Raw genomic sequence first — 20,779 nt, 5'->3', positions numbered from 1 at the left:
CAGTGTCACTGGCCCTCATATGTGGGATCCGAACCGGGGCCCTCTGGCATCCCAAGCGAGTTCTTAACCATCGCGCCACTCGGCCGGCCCTGATGATCATTATTCTTGCAGTCACTGGTAAGCAGGGAACTTAACTTGCTCTTCCTAAATTTCAGATAAAAAAAAAAAATGAAGGGGGAAAGTCGGAGACTTTTGCTACTGAGATTTTGACAGCCATAGAAATAAAAGAGATAAATACATTAAAGGTCAGAATAAACAGTTTCAGGTGAATACATCAAAAGTGAGCAAGAGATAGAAAACAGTTTTTTAAGTGCCTTTCCTTTTTAGAAGGTTGGATCTCCTGAGAGAGATTGAACCCTGGTTTTATTTTATAAAGCTAGACATCTTAGCTTTGCTTCCAGTTATAGGGACTGACATATGGCAAATGCATTGGCCGTATGCTCCATGGAGAATCACAGCACAGCAGAGGCCAACCTTAAAAGCTTAACGTGGGCAGTAGGGTAAGTGCTGACAGAGAACTCCAGGGGCCCACTCTATGAAGGTTCAAATAGGTATATACATTCAGCATTAGGGAAGTTTTACAACAGTAGTAGCACTAACTACCAGAATGGGATTGAACTCCTTGAAGTTATAAAAAAGGAAGATGATAGTAGGGTACTCTGCAGGTTGCCAAAGATAAGGATTAACTCAGAGGTAATCATTCTCAGAATAAGACTCAAGAATTACTTTGCTAGAAAGAATGAGTTGATACAGAGATGCTAAGTTTTAGATTAAATTTCTTTAAGTCCTGCTTGAAGCTGGGATTCGTCCTTTAGGACCGAGTCACATCTGAACCTGTTGGTGAGGGTCAGTGATGGAGAAAGAAAGGTTGCAGAGGCTCGAGGTTATCAGGCTGCTCCCAGTATAAATGGTGACTGTAATACAAAGAGAATCCTATATTAGATGGTTGCAAAGAAAATGTTTTGATGACTGATGCCACCTTTTTTAAAATGTGTACTGTTAGTCACTATGTGATACTTGATTACTTCAATTATATATCACATCCATTTGGTTAATAAATCCATAATCTGATGTCATTTTTTTTAAAAGATTTTTATTGGGGAATTGGGGGGATGGGAACAGCTCTGGGGAATTTGGGGAAGGGGAACAGACAAGTTGCTGTCGTTTTGTTCTTCAGTCTAGTTGTGGAGGACGTTGCTTCACTGGCCCAAGTTGGCACCATCATTGTGCTCTTCCCGGGTGAGGCAGATCAGTCACCGGCTTCTGGACCGCCGCTCACGCTGGCTGCTGGCTGCTCACACTGGCTGCTGGCTACACACGGTAGCCCATGGCAACCCACTGCCACAGGGGCTGCAGCCTACACCGTAGCCGGCGACTCACAGCAGCCCAGCTCCAGGTTGAGCTGTTGTTCAGCATCTTAGCTATGGAGGGCAGTGTCACTGGCCCTCATATGTGGGATCTGAACTGGGGCCTTCTGGCATCCCAAACCAGTTCTTAACCATTGCGCCACTCGGCCAGCCTCTGATGTCATTTTTGAGACTAAAGTGTGCTTTTGTTTTATAAGGAAATCTGTTGTTATATTAGTGGAAGTAGCACTGAACTAATAATTAAAGACCTCAGTTCAATTACTTATTAGCTATATAGGAAGTCAGCCTCCTGAAATGTAGAGTAGAAATAATAATTAGTGTTACATATTGCATTAGTCTGCTTAGGCTACCATAACAAAAAAACTGTAGACCAGGGGCTTAAACAACAGACATTTATTTTATAACATTTCTGGATGATGGGAAATCCAAGATCAAGGGGCTGACAAGGCAGGTTTCCTTCTAAGATCCCTTCTCTTGGCTTGTAGGCAGCTACCCTCTCACTCTATGCTCACATGACCTCTTGTATGTACATGGAGAAAGAGATTGAGGAAAACAGGACAGCATGTGCATGAGTGCAAGCTCTCTGAGGTCTCAGCGCCCCACCCTCATGACCTCACCTAACCCTGATTACCACCCGCAGGCCCAATTTCCAAACACCATCACTTTGGGGGTTAGGGCTTCAAGAATGAATTTTGGGATGACACAAACATTTAGTCCATACACCTACTTCATGAGGTTACTAGAGAATCAACCAGGAATTAACATTTATTAAATGTGTGTTTTCTGCTAGTTGATATTCTAAGTACTTATATTTCATTGGTTAATTACTCATAGTAACCTCAGGAATTTTAGATACTATTATTTATCCCCATTTTACAGATGAAGAAACCCGAGATTTAAAGAAATAAAGTAGGTTGTTCGGGATTACACACACACACACGCGTGCGCACACACGATCGGAATTAGCTTTTTCTTCATACTTTTCTCAAATGTGATCCATTAATTAAGGCCCAACTCAACTTCTCTCCTTCAGGAAGTTTTTTGCTGATTGCCTTCAACCTTGAGAGATTGACCTCTGATACGACCTTTTAATAGCACTAATTGCCTGTATCATTCTGACTTAGCCTGTTCTTTCATGCTGCTATTATTCAACTTTGTATAACATAACCAAACCAAAGTAAATAAATGATAAGCACCTCACAACCATGGGCCATGACTCTTATCTCCTTTATCTCATGCATTTAGAATATAGTTAGTAATTATTGGTAAGGGTGATTAAATGTGAACACTGGGAAACCTCAGATCAAAGTAACAGCTTGATTTGTAAAAAATGAAAGAAAATGATAAATCTGCCTGAATCAGGGTAAGTTTATAAATGGTTTGTGGAAAGCAGAAGACGTGCCAGTGTTTTAATATATTGATACTTTTAATATTACATTAGCTGTCAGAAGGAATATATACCATGTCCAGAAATTATTACCTTAATTTTTTTACAATATAAAAAAAGCAGTGTTTACTTACATTTTGTATACCTTGCTTTTCAAAGTTAGCATGTTTGGAAAACAAGGCTGAGTGTACGTCCTTATCATTTTTTTGTTTCTTCTGCTACTTGTGGCCATGATGTACATTAGACTTTACAGAAGAGGAGGCGGACTGTGATTTACTTTCATTTTTAATTTTGAAAAGCACTTAAAGTTGAATCTTACTGAATTAAATGGTGAAATTCTCCTTGTGTGACAGACATTATGTTTCAGCTGTCGTCTACGGTAGGACACTTGAAACGAGCAGCATCTTGTACCATAAAAGACAGCTAACTAACTGAATAGAAACTATCCTAGGTGTCTCTCCATACAGACATTTTCTTTTCTGGACAAAGGTGTTTGAATGGTAAATATAAAATGTTAGAATGCTTTTGACCAGAATGTGTAAGGAAATAGAATTGCAAATTATGGTTCTAATTTGCTTGACTGCCAATATAACAAAGGTTATAAAATACTTAAAAGTTGGGTATTGAAAGTTGACTCCTTTAAGTAATGAACAAAACCCAAAATCTTCATCTACAATGCAGTGGTCATTATCTCAGGGAGAGAGAATAGTTTTCTAATCCACTTTGTAACAGATACTGTGCTAGGGACTTTCATAAGCTGTATAGGTTAATCATCACAATTATTCCCTGAGGTAAAGTAAGCATTGTCTTCAGATTCTTAAAATGAGGAATGAGACAGATTAATTGTATAACTTGACCAAAGTAATATATTTGATACATGGTGGAATCAGAAATTGAACCTAGGCTTGTTTGACTTAGAATTCGATGGTAATCGTGTTGATGATGGGGTTAGTAATAATAGTCAACCTTTATTTTATTGTCTTACATGTAATATCTAATATAAGCTATGAGGCAAATTATAAAGAGGGCTATCAGACAGATGAGGAATCTGAGACTTAGAAGGATTAAGTAATGTGCCCAGGGTCATATAGGAAGTGCTGGGGGCTGGACTGTAACGTACATCTACTTGTCAACAAGGTCTGTACACTAAAGCACGCTACCACCCTCTAAAGTTGACCCTGTTTCCATCATACAGACTCGGTTCTAGCACAGACTCCAAGAATATGAACACATGTAGTTTGACAATACCTTTCAAATCTATATATTCAAATTACATTTCATCATAAACCAGTTTATCGACTAAAAATTTTCCGTTTCACCCATATCGATTTCATAACCATTTATGTAGACAAATTGGTTTATCAACTAAAAATTATTTTGGTTTATGTTCAGATTATTTCCTACTCTAATGAAATTAGTATTTGTGAAATCATTTAGTAACTGAAGAACTGATACAGATTTTAACTTGTTGCTTATCATCTTGGCTGTGTGTTGAAGGATTTTAAGATATTTCTGAAAACTGCTGTATGCATTATAATCACAGAAACAGTGATAGCAAAAATCTAACATAAATAAAATTTTCTTTTTGATATGAAATGTTTATAGTTTCTTTTGTATATCCTTTTTCAGATCATTCTCACCTTGGCTGCTACCGACCCAAGGATTATAAGGTATGTAGTGTAAATTAGAGAATAATAATTGTCCTTGCTTTCAGATAAAAGCATACAGCAGAGATTATCATAGTCAAGAAAATGTATAAACAATAATTGGCATATCATGAATGTCGTCATTTTGGCTACACTGTCAAGTGCTAGAATAGACTTTATTTCATGTCTTCCTACAAATATTTTGTGGCGCTTGATCGTTCACTTGGTTTAATTACTTATTGAATATGTTTGTGTATGTATATGTGTGTGTCTCTGTTAGGGAGACAGACAGAGAAATTGGTTATTTTAGTAATACCTCACAGACTACTATTTCTAAACTTCAGTCATTCACAGAGGACCCTCATAATTTTTGCAATGCCTACTTACAATTTATGCTATTTAAATTTACCTTCTTTTTATCTCACTTCTGTAAATGAAAAATCAATATTACATGCTTTGAGTGGATGATAGTCTTAAAAAATACAGTGAAAACAAAACAGTGTTACTGAATTCTGGCTAGATAACTGTTATTTTCCAAAGGCCCTGAGGCACGTTTTCTATTTCTTAAAATGAGATAACCAATGATAAGAGAGGTATAGGAGGCATAAAGAGCTAACTGAAGATTTCTGATTAAAAAAAAATTGAAAAGAAAATACATTGTTTCCTATGTGATGCTGTATTATTTAATGTATGTCCATGTGCCATGTAGAATATTCTTGTGTACCATATTAATTATCTGCCATACCACTAGTAGTTCATGTCCTACATTTTGAGAAGCACTGCCTCAGAGTTTGTCTTTTCTGTCCTTAAATGAAAGCTTCTTGATAATAAGTAGTATTATATTGGGGAAAACAAAGCAAAACAAGAAACATAGCTTTCCTTATACTTTTGCTTATTACTTGAAAACAATTTATTTCATGCTTACTGGCACCACATACCATGGTACTTTGCCATGCTTTGAGTGTGATAAAAGAAATATAGAACAGGTAAGTAAATGAGTCAGGGCACTGTATGACTGAGGGCTCAGATCAACCAGAGTGTCAGCATCATCCAGGTGGAACTTCATAAAAATTCATTTCAGACCTGCTAAATTGAAATTGTTGAGAATGGAGACTTGAAATATTTTTAACCAGTTTCAAGGTCATTCGTATGCAGCTCTCTTGCCATTTATCCAAGGATTGGCTTTTGAGAACCACTAATATAGACTATGAATATAGCGCTTACGTTGTTAGAACTGCCCCTTGTTTGTGTGAGGTTGTGCCCTTGTTTAGGCTGCCCCGAGAGGAGTGTGGGCCTGGCACAATTCAACTGGTGCGGACCCATCCTATTACGTGGAATTTACTCAAACACACATGCACATATACGTGCACACTGATGTGTATAATACATATGTGCATGTACACACACACATACACATCAAAAAACATGATGTTCAGTGTCTTGCATGGGGCCCAGGGAAGCCTCCTTAGTTGTCCTACCTAAGGGCCAAGCTCACCTTTGTGCATTTCCTAAGTCATGCTTCACAATTTAAAATTGTATGTATGTGTGTGTGTGTGTGTGTGTGTGTGTGTGTGTGTNTGTGTGTGTGTGTGTGTGTGTGTGTATATATATATATATATATATATATTTATACATTTATATTTATTTATTTTCACCTTTGCTTAAAATCTGTCGTGCCCACACACACACACACACACACACACAAACACACATCAGTCACATAGCTAGGAGGGATGTGAGCCCACGTGTTTGGATCAGTATTCTTGAGGAGTCATCCAAGAAATGAACTCTTCTGTAATGAGCCAAAGATAATACTCCATTGGGTTTTTGGAAGTGAATAAGTAACTTGTGGAAAACTCACACGATATATGGAAACATTTCTTTTTTTTTATTGAGAGTAAAATTACATGGGTTTCAAGTATATAATTCTATAATACATCATCTGTATATCACATTGTGTGCTCACCACCCAGAGTCAGTTCTCCTTCTGTCTCCGTATGTTTGACCACCCCCTCTTTCTTCTCCCATTCCTCCTTCCCCCTCCCCCTCTGGTAATCACTAAACTACATCTATGAGTTTTTGTTTCTTTGAAACATTTCTTAAACTAAGGCTTAAATTTGAAAGTTCGAAATGGATTCCTATCGAAGACTTACCCCTCATTATACCTCCCAGTCCCCCATTTAGATATAAAACTTTTCAAAACAAATGTTTACTCTAATTCTATGGAAAGAATACATCCCAGCTGTGTTCCCATTGTACAGTTACTTACTGTATGTCTATTTAGTTCTAATTTCATTCCTCAGTGTTTTATCGTTACTTGTTTTTTAATGTCTCTTTTTTAATGTCCATTCTGGACTGTAACATCTTTGAGGTCTCCTATTATATTTCTCTGTGATTGCTTTCCCTGCCTTGTTCAGTACTTTATACAGTGCATAGAAGATGCTTAATGCATGTTGAATAGTATTGAGTTATGTCATTTAAAGCTCTCTACAACGTGCCCTTCATCTCTTATGATATTCTCCCCTATTACTTTCCTATAGAGATAGCCAAGTGATTGCAGTCATTGTTTATCTGTCCTTGTGCCTTTTCCCAGTTCTGAATGCCCTTTTTCCCTTTTCTCTACTTATGGCCTTAATTCCAATCTCACCTCCTCCATGAGACCTCCACCATTCAGATGATTAGAGGTACTTGAATTTCCTTCTGCAGTTTTTGTCATTACGGTGTATCTGACATTTAGCATATCTCTTTCTGTTAACCTTTCTATGCCCTGTCTCATCTGGATTGTGAGTTCAAATCCCTGTACCTCTCTAGAGCTGAGTATTAGCTAACATGTTGTTCAAGAGATTCTCAGTGAATGTTCTAATAGAGGAAAAAATCAGTTGCAGTCATCTGAAGAGGTTTTATTTAAAGCATTGCTGACTATAGTTTGGGAGAAATTTTAGTAGACAAAAAATGCTCCGCCAGCCAACATGACTCAATTGGCAAATTATTAATGAAGAGAAAATAATCCCTCTAGTATAAGCCAAGCGGTTCATATTTGGATGTAATTCCAGAAACAGCATTATAGTACTTTTCCCCCCTTTCCTTATACACTTGGATTTCGTGACCATGGAGCTCTGTGATCTTGTTTTTCACTTTCACTGTTTTTGCTTTTTGTGTCTGTGAGCACTTAATGATGAGCAATTTTCAGTTTTTTCTTTTATCCAATCTGGATCACATATTTCTTAGTTATTTGGGACTGTAACTGAGTCATTTGAGTTACATGCTATTTGGTTCTGCGATGAAAGCTTGATTCTTTCAGCTGACTGTTAGCTCACTATATGATTCTGGAAAACAGTGAAAATTGTGGTATCAATTCAAAAAAAGCTGTGTTTGACTGGTGCAATAAATTACTTATATTTATTGTAATTCATACATGTAGACATTCCGCAAGATACTTTAAATAAATTATAGCAAGTTGATAAATTAGCTATTAGTAATTTTATTTTAAATAAGAGGGAAATGAGTCTGAGAGACATTGGGTATCTTTCTTAAAGGTCAAATTGACCTTCTTAAAGGTCGAATATTCAGTAAATAGTACTGCTAAAGTCTAAACTGTTGTAATCTCAGCACTTAGCACAGCGACTGTAAATTATGTGTTAAATGAATGCAGTTCCTCTCTCTCATTCTCTCTTGAATGCAACTCCAGATTATCACTCCCATCATTCCATCAAAGCTATTCTTGTTGATGTCACCAGTGACCTCCCTATTGCTGAAATCCAAAGGGTCATTCTCAGTCTTCCTCACTTGACCTATCAGCAGTATTTGACTCAATTACTCCCCTTCCTTGAAGTACGTTCGTTAGTTGCCTTCCAGAACAACACATTCTCTTGTTTTGTTTTGTTTTTCTTCCCCTTCTTCCCTAGTCACTCCTCAGTCTATTTCCTTCTCATCTTCCCATCTAAATGATGGAGTATTCCCAAGGCTCAGTCTTAGATATTTTCTTTTGTCTATTTATTTTCACTTCCTTGGTGATATCATCTAGTGTCATATCTTTAAATTCTATTTATGTCTTTATCCTGGACTCTCCCTTTGAATGCCACTCTAATATGTTAGCCGATGTCCAAAACCTGTCTCCTAATATCTTACTCTTCTGCCCTGTCCAGTTGGAAGGTTAGAACTAATTCATACAAACTCAGCTCTTCCAGCTGCCAAGGCCAGAGGCTTTTGGTGTCATCCTTGACACCCAATCCATTAGCAAATCCTATTGGGCTCCATCTTCAAATTGCTTCTGCATCTGATCACTTTTCACCTGCATTGCTCTCACTGTGATCCAAACCAGCATCCTTTTCTCTATTTTGTAGTAATAGTTTCCTAGCTGATTTCCCTGTCATTCCCGTTGGCCCCTATATAGACTGTTCTTAGTATAATTGCCAAAGAGATCTTATTAATTTTTTTAAAAGAGCCTGTTTTCTTTGCTCAGAATAAAAGCCTAAATCTTTAAAATCTACCTTTTTGACCATCTCCTATTATTCAGTCCAGCCCTGCTATCTTCCTTGCTATTTCTAGTATATCACACATGTGCCCATGAAAGGCCTCAGGATCTTTGCATTTATTTTTCTCTCTTTCTGGAGTATTCTTCCCACAGATGTCTCCATGACTTAGGTCTTAGCGTCTTCGGCCTTTACTCCTTAGGTCTTTGCTAAGACATTCTCTTCTCTGTGAGGTCCTCGTTGACTATCCTACTTAAACTTACAGCTCCTCCCCTCCATACCTCCCCCACCCGACCCACCAGCACTTCTGTCTCCTTTCCTGCTTTATTTTCTTCCCATGGTATTTGCCATCCTTTGACATACTACATATTTTGCCTATTTATCTTGGTGTGTGTGTTTAAATCTATCACTCCTTACGAGAATATAAATTGTATTAGAATATAAGTTCCACAAGGGCAGGAATTTGTAAATTTGTCTATCCTGATTTATTCATTTGTCTGTCTCCAGGACAAATGCAGCATTGAATGAGTATTAAGGGCTAGAATTCTGTTCTCTTTGGCCCCATAACTAAACTAAGCTATTATTAGTTTATGTGTACTTGTTCTTTTGTTTTATATGTACACCCTACCTTTACCTCACCCTTACTCAAAAGCCTTTAGAATTGGTAAAGTTTTGTAACTCTTAGACATGTGGAATGAACAATCCGGATGCATTTAATGTTTAATCTTAAAATGATAATGATGATTGCTACTGAAATTTACCTTCAAATATACATGTGGCATTATACATATGGTTTCTTTACTTGTACAAAGGATGTGTGTGTGTGTGTGTGTGTGTGTGTGTGTGTCTGTGTAATGTTACTATATTATGTATATACATATATAATTTTTTAAGCAGATTATCAGGACACCCCATGGGAGAGACTTCGATGACTCTTTGGAAAGGTGTGATGAGTATTTGAGCCCCAGGTCATGTAGCAAGTCCCAGCACTCAGCCAGGACGTTACTTGTGCATTCAGCACCCTCAACAGCACCAAAGCACTCTACAAGTCCCGTGTTAACTCGAGCTTCTCTCAGGGAAAGGTGATGCTTCGTCTCTATTTCTGGACTACTTTTTGAATAATTGTCATTAGAAAAGAGAAGGTAGAAATTGTGTATGTGAAATTATTTGTAAAAGTATAATTTGATGTTAAGAGGCTTACTTAAATTGTTTTTGTTTAGAACATACTGCATATTGCCTAGTGTTAAATACTCCACCCCAGCCCAGTTCTCTCAAAGTGAGTTTAGTGTTAGTGAGTTTATCAATTAGGGTCACTTTGGCCCTAATTAAGTACTGTAGTTCATAAAAATAGAGTATATGATAGTTTGTTTTTAGTAGATTTTTAAGTATTCCCCGTATTTCCCCATGTATAAGACGCACCCTTTTTCGAAAAATTTGGGGTCTAAAAACTGGGTGCGTCTTATATACAGTGGTTGTATGAGCGCAAAAACAAGAACGAAAAAAGCGGGAAATGCAAGTAAAAAAAATCTACAACCACTGTATAATACGCACCCAGTTTTTAGACCCCAAATTTTTCAAAATAGGGTGCGTCTTATACATGGGGAAACATGGTAATATTATAGGCATGGCTCATGCACAAAAATAACATGGGTTATATTTTCATTTTGGTAATAATGATGATACTATATATTGTTGGTATATAGTAGCTGGTTTCCTCAAATAACCTCCCCCCAACTCCCCAAAAGAATCTTAATAATGTAAAGAGTTCAGCTCTCCCACTAAAAATACTTTTGCAACCACAGTTTAGACAGTAGCTGTAATTTGAATGTGAAATAAGTAATTCTTCATCTGTTTTTGTTGTTGCTGTTGAATCCACATTGGAAATTCCTTGCCCCGCTCACAGATACTAACAGAACACAATAGTTGTCATCAATTAAAAACAAAAACAAAAAAACACTCATCCTGGGTATTTTAAAAATTGTATAGAAATCTGAAAACCTAACAAATATACCATCAATAACATGGAAGAAAAATCTATCTTTACAGATGATATCAAGAAGCTAAAGTAAAAAAAAAAAAAAAGCAGCAGCTAAAGTAGCACACTACATTTTTACATCATATTACGGCCATCAGACTTAATGACACAGTTTAAATTAACTGTAAAGAGTCTATCAAAAGTTCATCTTAAACCGATGCTTTGAACAAGAGTGTGCCATTTTGGAGGCTATAGTAAAACATGCCAATTCTGAACAAATAGCTTTGTCTGTTTTCTCATTAGCCCTATAAGCATTCAAAATGGATATATGGAAGTATGCCAGAGACCCCAATCCCAAGATAGGGAATTTTTATTAATGTTGCTTCTGGTTTATTAGAATAATGTCTATGGGGATCATTGAGTTCTGATAGATAGATAGATAGATGATAGCTAGATAGATAGCTAGCTAGCTAGCTAGATAGATACAGAGATAGATACAGAGAAGATACAGAGATATATGTGTCTGTATGTATCTGTCACTCTGCATATCTGTATCTATAGTCTTTAAAAGTGCAAGAGAAGCTCTTCAAGAGAGGCTTTCTGCTGAATTCTGTTGACTTGCTTCTCAGTATCGGGTTTTTTTGATTTCCATGTCTGCTCAGATGTTCAGACATATAGTTGATGCTACTTGCTTTTTACCTGCTTTTAGAATTAAGCACTTGTGGTTTTGTTGATTGGTTCTTTCCAGTATCTGTAGGTTTTCAAGAATTATTTTACCTTTATCTCTTTGGATATGTTTTTATAAATATTATTTTATTTTTCTACCTTTTTATATATTTTGCAGGACTCTCCAATTGTTTACCTCTATAGGATAATATCAGTTTTAGACTTGTGTTATTTTATTGTTGTATGTAATTTTGTCCCAGCTTTTGAAGCCTGTCCTTTCAAAGTTGATAAATTCTTCATTGAGGCTATATTCAAAATTTTTTCGTTGAGGATAGCTAAAGCCAATGGTCCTTTTTTCATATTTCAATGCAAGGGATGGCTTAGAGTAGTAAATAGCGTCATTTGCACATTTATTTTGATGCTGGATAGTAGATGTGGATAAGTTCTTTGCTAGAAAGAAATGAGTAATTCTAATACTAAACAGTATGTATTTTTCCTGACTTGAAGAAGGTTGAGATACTTTTAGTTTTGAATTCATCAAAATTAATTAATAAAATTTGGGGGGTACTTTGTAGAGTAGATATATTTCATTGCTCTCACTAAGGTAAACACCTCTACTTTTAGTTTTATTTTCAAAAAAAGTTCTAGATTTAGACTATAAAGGAAAATAAAATATATTTAAGACATATTACTAGGGACAAAAATAAATTTGTTCTTTTTAGCACTTTCAGTACCACATCTTTAAATATAAGACGTTCTTTGATCTAGCTTTTTAGGTCACTGAGCAATATACTTATAGGGTGTTTATGCAATCCATTGGAATAATAATCAATTTAAATTGATCGAAATGTAGATTATATGTGCCAGGCAAAATTGGGAGTATGACAAAACATATAGCTATCGGAGTTTATCTGGGCAAATATTCATTTAAATTAATTTTGTTTCTGAATTTGCTGTAAAATACTAAATCTTTAATCATGTATATGAATAGACAAACTTTTAAAAACTCTATCAGTGACTAAGCAAATGAATTTTTAAATTTATAGTGAACGTTCTTTTTGCTTTAAACAAAAATACCTCTAAGAGAGCACACCATAAAATGGTTTCAATTTTTCATAAGTGTTACATTTCAGGAGCAGTTTTCTCCTCAAAGTGGAAATATTAATATTATGACTTATAATTTCTATTCAGCTGTAGAGTTATTACTAGAATCAGACTAAAATACTAGCAAATCTAATTTAAAAGGTGCTGATATGCTTTTAAATCATGCTTAAGGTTTTGATTTTTGTAAATGGAGTTAAAGATCATTAGGCAATCATTTCTTATACCACAGCACAGACTAGTGGATCCTCTCATGGTATCATTGAAGAGATCCCATTGGAGCTACATATGGATCTCAGACTTTCAAGATGTGTTACAAATAAGAGTCTGCCAGTACATTTGCAAGATGCAATAACACTTCTTTTTACAAATGTAGGAGATTAAAATTTAGATATAGTTGATCATCCATTATTGATTGCATTCTTTAAAACAGATTATGTAAATCATTTATCCTGCTTAATAGTCTATACTCTTTGAAAACATGTTAATATTAAAATTGTAACTTTAAGAACAAATTGGGAGGTAAAAGTCAAAGTTTCAAGCAACCTGTTAGCATTTTAGTACTTATTCTTTTATAAAGGAGTTATCAATAGCATTTCATATAGATGTACTATAATCACATAGATCTAGAAATTTTCATTATTACTTGTATAAAACAAAGTAGCTTAATTTGTACTAAGGCCAGTTTTGAGTTTGGAAAGGGCCTAAGAAAGAGGAATGGTTGCTTTATTCTTTGACGTCTTTAATTCCAACACTCAGATGCTAATAAAAGTCATATTTTTCTTTCCTAGTTTTAAAAAAATACACTTAAGTCATAACAGAGAGTAGGCAAGTGATATTGTCTGTACTGAGATGTGAACACTCAATTTTTATCTTCCCCTGTATTTATTTATTTTTTTGTTTGTTTATTGAGTTATAACGGACACAACATAATAGTTTCAGGTACACAACATAATGATTCAATATTTGTATTGTTCCCCTGTATTCTGAAGGAATAAGAATATGATTGGATTATCAATAACATTTTCATCTATTATAAATATTGTTTCATTTCAGAAAATTAGTTATATTTTTCTGTATGCTAAAAGGAATTTCTTCCACATAATTTGAGTATGATTAGTTATTGGAAAGCAATTTTAAAGGCACTCTATGTGGAATTATTGTTCTAATATGAAAATCTATATCTTTATGTAGGGATAGCGCTCTAAAGAATTATGTGTGGAAATTATTAAAATGGTCAGATATATGGTTATGTTCTTCCAAATGCATGTCAAACTTTTATTATTAAGACTATTGAACATATTGTGAGGACTTAATACTACAGCTGAGAATTAGTGCCTGATATTATATCTGCCTTTCATCCTTGGTCAAAGGAAGAAAATATATTGTTCTAATTTTTATATGTTATAAGAAAGGGATAAGAAAAAAATGACTTTCTGTGTCTGGTTTTGAAATGATTTTTTTCTCTCCCTCTGGCTACAAGTCACCTTTATATTTTATGCCTACAGATTCCATTCTGATTGGTGTTCACCTTCAAACTGCGATGAGATCCATGACCGGGTAAAAAATGTCTTGAAATCACATCAGGCTCATCAAAGACATTTATATGTTAGTTTCTAAAATTTTCTCTTGAAGGCTTTTTATAACTGGGTATGGAAACCACCCAAGATGCTTAAAACTCGCAATATTTAATCATTGGGAAGGAAAGGATACAGCCGCCATATCTAATTTCCTGTTTGACGTGAGTCATTATGCAAAATGTTTGACACAGATCATCTGAACTATAAACAAAGTTAGCGATAATTATCTCCTAAAGAGTCAGTGAGTAGTGACTATATTTTTTTCATAGCCTTTAAAATATGTTGCCCAGTACAAAGCCATTTCATATCCTGAAAATCGATTTGAAATGGTAGAATTGGGGCGGCAGTGATAAAATATGTATTTTGAAGAAACTTATCAGCTAATTTTTATGTTAATTGAATATTTAAAGAAGAAAAGAAAGGTCAGGTCTATGAGGTTTAATATTAGAGAACATCAATATGAGAACATAAATGACAGCTGGGAAATAATTACAGTATATTTTTGTGTTTGATTTCTTGTTTCATTTGTTAGTTTTAAAAACAATTATTATGAATGTCATATTGGTCACTAAGCTCAGTCATTGATTATGAATTATGTGACATTGACACCAGTTTGTACTATTTTAAGTTTCTATATGCATAATGTTTTTAAATTAAACTTGTTTTCAAAGTATAATATACATATAGAAAATACACAAGTCATAAGTAACAGCTTCATGAATTATAATAATAAAATCACCTCGTGTAAACTATGTACCAGATCAAAACATGAAACATCAGCTCTGCAGAAGTCCCCAGTTTTTCCTCGTAGGTACTGCCACTCCAAGGGTAAACATTATCCTAACCTCTAATAGCAAGATTAGTATTGTGTGTTTGGGTCTTTATATAAATGACATCCTACAGTGTCTACCCCTTTTCTTTTTCTGATTTGTTTCACTTTGTTTTTACAATTTGGACATTTTGCAATGCAGACATCTTGTTATATTTAGCAATAGTTCTTCGCTCTTGCTGCTGCATGATATTTCATCATATGAAAATACTACCATTGATTTACTCATTCCTCCTTCCAACATTTGGGTTGTTTCTGCTTTGGGCTATTATAGAGCTGCTATTAGAAGGTTATGCATGTCCTTGGTTAACACTGTATACATTTATTTGTATATTCACCTACCAGTGGAATTACTCCATCATAGGGTATGTGTCCATTCAGCTTTGGTAGACACTGCCCAAGATTTTTTAACAAGTGACTTTTACAGTTAATACTATCAATACCAGTACATGTGAGTTCTGCTTGTTCCACATCCTCACTGCAACTTGGTTGGTTGTGTGTGTGATTTCATTTTGGTTAGCATTTTATCACATAATGGTTTTAACTTGCTGCTTCCTGATGACTAGAGAATATGTTCATTGATCACTAGGATATCCTCTTTTGTGAGCTTTTGTTCAAGTCATCTGCCCATTTTTGTACTGATTGTCTTCCTTTCTTTCTTGGCTTGTTAATAGCTCCATATATAGAGTCTTGATATGAGTTCTTAAGTATAATCGTATGTTTTGTAGTTTTCTTTTCCCACTCTTCATTGCCTTTTCAATCTCTTAATGGTATCTTTTTTTATGAAAAGATGTTCTGAATTCTAATGACTCTAATTCATCATTTTTTTTCTTTTTTGATTAGCATTTTAAGAATTTTTATCTACTTCAAGTCTTTGTCCTTTTACATTTTTCTAACGGCTTTCTGTTGTTTTTTTTCACATTTAACTATATGATCAGGTTGGCATTATTTTTTTTTTCTGTCTGGTGGGTGGTAAGTAGGTTTCAAGTTTCAAGAAAGGTCTAAGTCACCCTGGTGCACTGTTGATGAGATTGCAGATTGGTGCAGCAGCCACTGTGGAAATCAGTATGGAGGTATCTCAAAAAACTGGAAATGGAACTACCTTATGACCCAGCAATTCCACTCTTAGGTATTTATCCAGAGAAACCCAAGACACTAATGCGAAAAAATATATGCACCCCTGTGTTCATTGAAGCACTGTTTACAATAGCCAAGACTTGAAAACAATCGAAATGCCTATTGGTAGATGACTGAATTAAGAAACTATGGTACATTTACACAATGGAGTATTATTCAGCTATAAAGAAGAAGGAAATCATACTATTTGCAACAATATGAATGGACCTAGAGAACATTATGCTAAATGAAATAAGTCAGGCAGAGAAAAAGAGAGAAAGATCTCACTTATATGTGGAATCTAAAGAACTGAATAAATGAGAAATGTAAACAGAAATAGTCTCAGAGACACAGAGGAAAAACCGAGAGTTGCTAGTTGGGAGAGGGTGGGGATGAAGAAGAAGGGGAAGGGATTAGACAATACAAATTGGTAACTACAATAGATAAAATAGTCTGGGAAATATAATCAATAATGTTGTAAATATTTTTTAGGGGGTCAGATGGACTCATGTCTTGTTAGGGAGAACTCTTTATGGACAGTGTAGAGGCCTGATCACTGCACTGTACATCTGAAGCTGCCGTTGAATAATATTATATGTCAACTATAATTTAATACATATATAATCATGAGATGTGGAGTATAGTGTGGGAATGGAGTCAAGGGAATTGTAATAGATATGTATGATATCAGGGGTGGGGGCAGTGGGTGGGGGGGGTAGGGGATTGTCACTTTGTGAGGGGTTGAAAAGGATAACTATTGCATTGTTTTGTACACCTGAACCTAATAATAATAAAAATAAAATAAAATAAAATAAAAATTGTCTTAAAAAAAAAAATATATATATATATATGTATATATATATATATATATAAAAGAAAAGAAAGGTCCAAGTCTCATGATAGTGGATGTATCTCTTTTTCTAGTTCTGTTAGTTTTATTTTATGTATTTTGAAGCTATGTCATTGGTTGAATATAGATTTCAGACTGTGATCCTAACCTTTTATTGTGCAGTGTCCCTCTTTATCGCTAGTGTTATTCCTTGTTTCACAGTATGTTTTGTCTAATGTTAGTATAGTTACAGCAGCTTTCTTTTGGCTAGTATATGCAAGCTGTATATTTTTCCATCCTTTGTGTTTTACATTATACTTAAAGTGCATATCTCATAAGTAGCACATGAGCTTTTTTTTATTTTTTTTCAAGGATGAAAATCTAGAATTTTTATGTCAATTGATGAAACTTTTGTTTGGATTAATAAGTATTTTTTTTGCCATTTACTTTCACTTTTATTAACTTGTTTATTTTTTTACTATTCTGTAATTGGTTGCCATACAGACTTTAACATGCATACCAACAAATTATTTTTTTGTTGACCTTCTCCAATAATATTGGGAGCTAAACACATTTAATTCTTTTAACCCACCTCCTTTTTTGTAGGTTATTGTGAATTTTTGTGAATTTTAATTCTGTGTATATAAAACAGACAAGAAATTTTGTTGTATAGTAATTTTTATTCATTTTAACCACATACTTACCCTTTTTATTATTCTTCATTCTTTCCTGCAATTCCATGTTCCTATCTAGATTCGAGAGTTATTTTCCTTCTGCTTGAAGAATTCCCTGTATACTTCTTTTCATGTCATTCTCCTGGCTGTGAATTCTGATTTTGTTTGTTTGAAAACATTGTGGTTTTACTTTTCTATAAGATGGTTTTATTGCATGTAAAATTCTAGGTTAATAGTTATCTTCTTTGGTGTGTTAAAGAAGCCATTCCATTGTTTTCTGGTTTCTTTCATGTCTGTTAAAAAGTCAGCCGATATTCCTTTGATATAAGGTGGGGGGGGGGTCCCCTGTTTGCATTTAAGATTTGGTCTTCAACTTTGTGTTTAGTAATCTTATCATTATATACCTAGATATGGTTCTTTTGGATTAATTCCATGTTAAGTTTTCAGAGCTTCTAAAACTTGTAGGTTGATATCTTTCATTAGTTTTGGAAAACCCATAGCCATTCTTTCTTTAAATATTGCCTCTGCCCCAATATCTCTACTCTCTCTGGGACTCCCAATTACACTTATATAAGATCTTTAGACTGTATTGCATTTGTATTTTATGCTTATTTTGATATTTTTATTCTTTTTTACCCCTCTCAAGTTTGGGTATTTTATTTTGAGATGTCCTCTAGATTGCTAATCCTGTCTTCTGCTCTCTATGTAATACATTTTTGTTAAAACCACTAGAAACTTTTGAAAGATATAACTTGAAAAGACAAACTACCAAAATGAACTCAAGAAGAAATAATCTCAATAGTTGTATGTATATTAAATGGAATTTGATGTTGATAATTTTCCATAGAAAAAAAACACTAGGCCCAGGTGATTTTTCTAGTGAATTCTAGCAAACCTTTAAGGAAAATATAATATCAGTCTTACATATTCCTGAAAATCAAAGTAAAACTTCCCAAGTCATTTTATGAGGTCAACATTTTCCCTAATGTCAAAACCAGACAACAGCATTACAAAAAAAGAAAAACAAAGCCCCAAATCCCTCATGAACATACATATGCAAAAATCCTCAACAGCATATTAGCAAATCAAATCCAGCAGCATATAATCATAATCAAGAGGGCTCCTTCTAGAAATACAATGTAAATTCACCCCATTAACAGATTAAAAAAATATATGTATTAGTCTTTATGTCATTTCAATGGACGTAGGAAAAGTATCCAAAAAAATTCAACTCCTTTCATGATAAATAGTCTTAGTAAAGTTGAGGTAGAAGGAAACATTCTCAACCTCATAAAGAGCATCCTTACAAATCCTATGGTCAATATTCTACTTAATGGTGAAAGACTGAATGCTTTCCCTCTAAGTTTAGAAACAAGGTAAGGATACCCCCCTCACCATTCCTTTAGCATTAAACCAGGAGTCTTAGATGATGTAGGAAGGTAAGAAAAATAAATAAGAGGTATACTGGTTGGAAAGCAAGAAACAAAACTGTACTTGCAGAGGATGTGATTATCTTTGTAGAAAATGCCAAAGGATTTACAGAGAAGTTCCTAGAAGTAATAAGTGAATTTAGCAAGATCACAGACTACAAAAAAGTCATTTTTCCCCTATATGCCAGCAATAAACAGTTGAGATTATAAATTAGAAAATCCATACCTTGTAGAATTGCACCAGAAATTGAAGTGCTTAGGTATAATTTCAAGAAAACATGTTCAGGATTTGCATTTTAAGAATGATAAAACACTGTTGAGAAAACTCAAAGAAGATAGACTTAAATAGAGAATTATACTCTATTCCCAGATTGGAGGACTTAACATGAAGATGTCAGTTTTCCCCATTTTGATATCATTTTTAGGCAGTCATAATAAAAACTCCATTAAGCTTCTTAAATAGATATTGACAAACTGATTTTAAAAAGCATATGAAATGGCAAAGAACTTTAAAAACCAAAACAATTATGAATAAAGAACAATAATGGTGTAGGGCTCACTTTCTAATTTTAATGCTTACTGTAAAACAGCAATGACGACAACATACAATAGTATTGACTAAATTAGAGACAAGTATGTTAAAAGAATAGAATAAATACCACATAAATAGACCTACAAAACTTTTCAACTGATTTTTCTCACAAGTGCATAAGTCAATGAAATGTCTACTTTTTATTTGTTACCTTTTCAACACATGGTTCTGGGTTTAAAAAAGAAGAAGCTTTGACACATAATTCGAAATAGACCTAAACCATAGTAGAAAATCTGTTTAGTTTATGTTTGGAAATAACTTTTAAGATATAACACAAACACATGATCCATAAAAGAAAAAAAAAGATGAATTGAACTTCATTAAAATTAAAAACTTGCTCTGTGAAAGGCACTATTAAGAGAATAGAAAGATAAGCCTCAGTCTGGATGAAAATATTTACAAATCACATGTATATGCTTAAGGACTTTTATCCAGAATTTAAAAAAAACAAAAAAAACCCTTCAAATTCAACAATAAGCTAAATAAATAAGGCAAAAGATCTGAACAAACATTTCACCAAATAAACATGAAAAGATGCTCAGTAGTCATTATAGTGCCACCGTAGGTTTTGGCTAGCCTAATAATGAGTTGGGAAATAGTCTCAATTATTCTCTGGAAGAGTTTGTGTAAGGTTATTTTTTGTTTAATGTTTTTTGAAAGCCCATCTTTGAGAGAGAGTTTTCAATAATAGATATAACTTGCTAATTTCAGTTAATTGTGGCCAAATAGCATACTTTGTATGATTTCAATTATTTTAAACTTATTGAGATTCATTTTTTGGTTTAACAAATGGTCTCTCCTGGAGAATTTTCCACATGTACTTGAGAAGAATGTATAGTCTGTTGACAGGTAGCTTGTTCTATAGATACCTGTTAGGCCTAGTAGGGTTACAGTGTTGGTCAAGTCTTCTGTTTCATTGTTGCTCTTTCGGTTTATTGTTCTATTCATTGCTGAAAGTGAAGTATTGAGATCTTCAGCAAATATGTTGAAGAATTTCTCATTCTCATGCTGTATTATTCAGGGTTCTCCAAAGAAACAGAAGCAACAGGGTGTGTGTGTGTGTGTGTGTGTGTGTGTGTGTGTGTGTGTGTGTGTGTGTGTGTGTGTGTGTGTGT

The 20,779-nt window shown here is 34.4% G+C and overlaps 1 protein-coding gene across 5 annotated transcripts in view; it reads left to right on the top strand.

Annotated features, from left to right (window-relative positions):
- Window positions 1-20,779, top strand: part of SPATA6 (spermatogenesis associated 6) — an 83,496-nt gene that overhangs the window by 42,940 nt on the left and 19,777 nt on the right. For 2 of the 5 annotated variants that reach the window (XM_019656512.1, XM_019656516.1), the window contains 3 exons: window positions 4,384-4,424; window positions 9,767-9,954; window positions 14,123-14,222. In XM_019656512.1, the coding sequence (XP_019512057.1) occupies window positions 4,384-4,424; window positions 9,767-9,954; window positions 14,123-14,222 (329 nt within the window). The remainder of the gene's footprint in view (window positions 1-4,383; window positions 4,425-9,766; window positions 9,955-14,122; window positions 14,223-20,779) is intronic. The other 3 variants (XM_019656515.1, XM_019656513.1, XM_019656514.1) reach the window with 3 other exon arrangements.

The sequence above is a fragment of the Hipposideros armiger genome, unplaced genomic scaffold, assembly GCF_001890085.2.
Source record: "Hipposideros armiger isolate ML-2016 unplaced genomic scaffold, ASM189008v1 scaffold_261, whole genome shotgun sequence".
Lineage (NCBI taxonomy): Eukaryota > Metazoa > Chordata > Mammalia > Chiroptera > Hipposideridae > Hipposideros > Hipposideros armiger.
The sequence above is the reverse complement of the archived record's forward strand: the minus strand, read 5'-3'. Positions and strand labels throughout refer to the sequence as shown.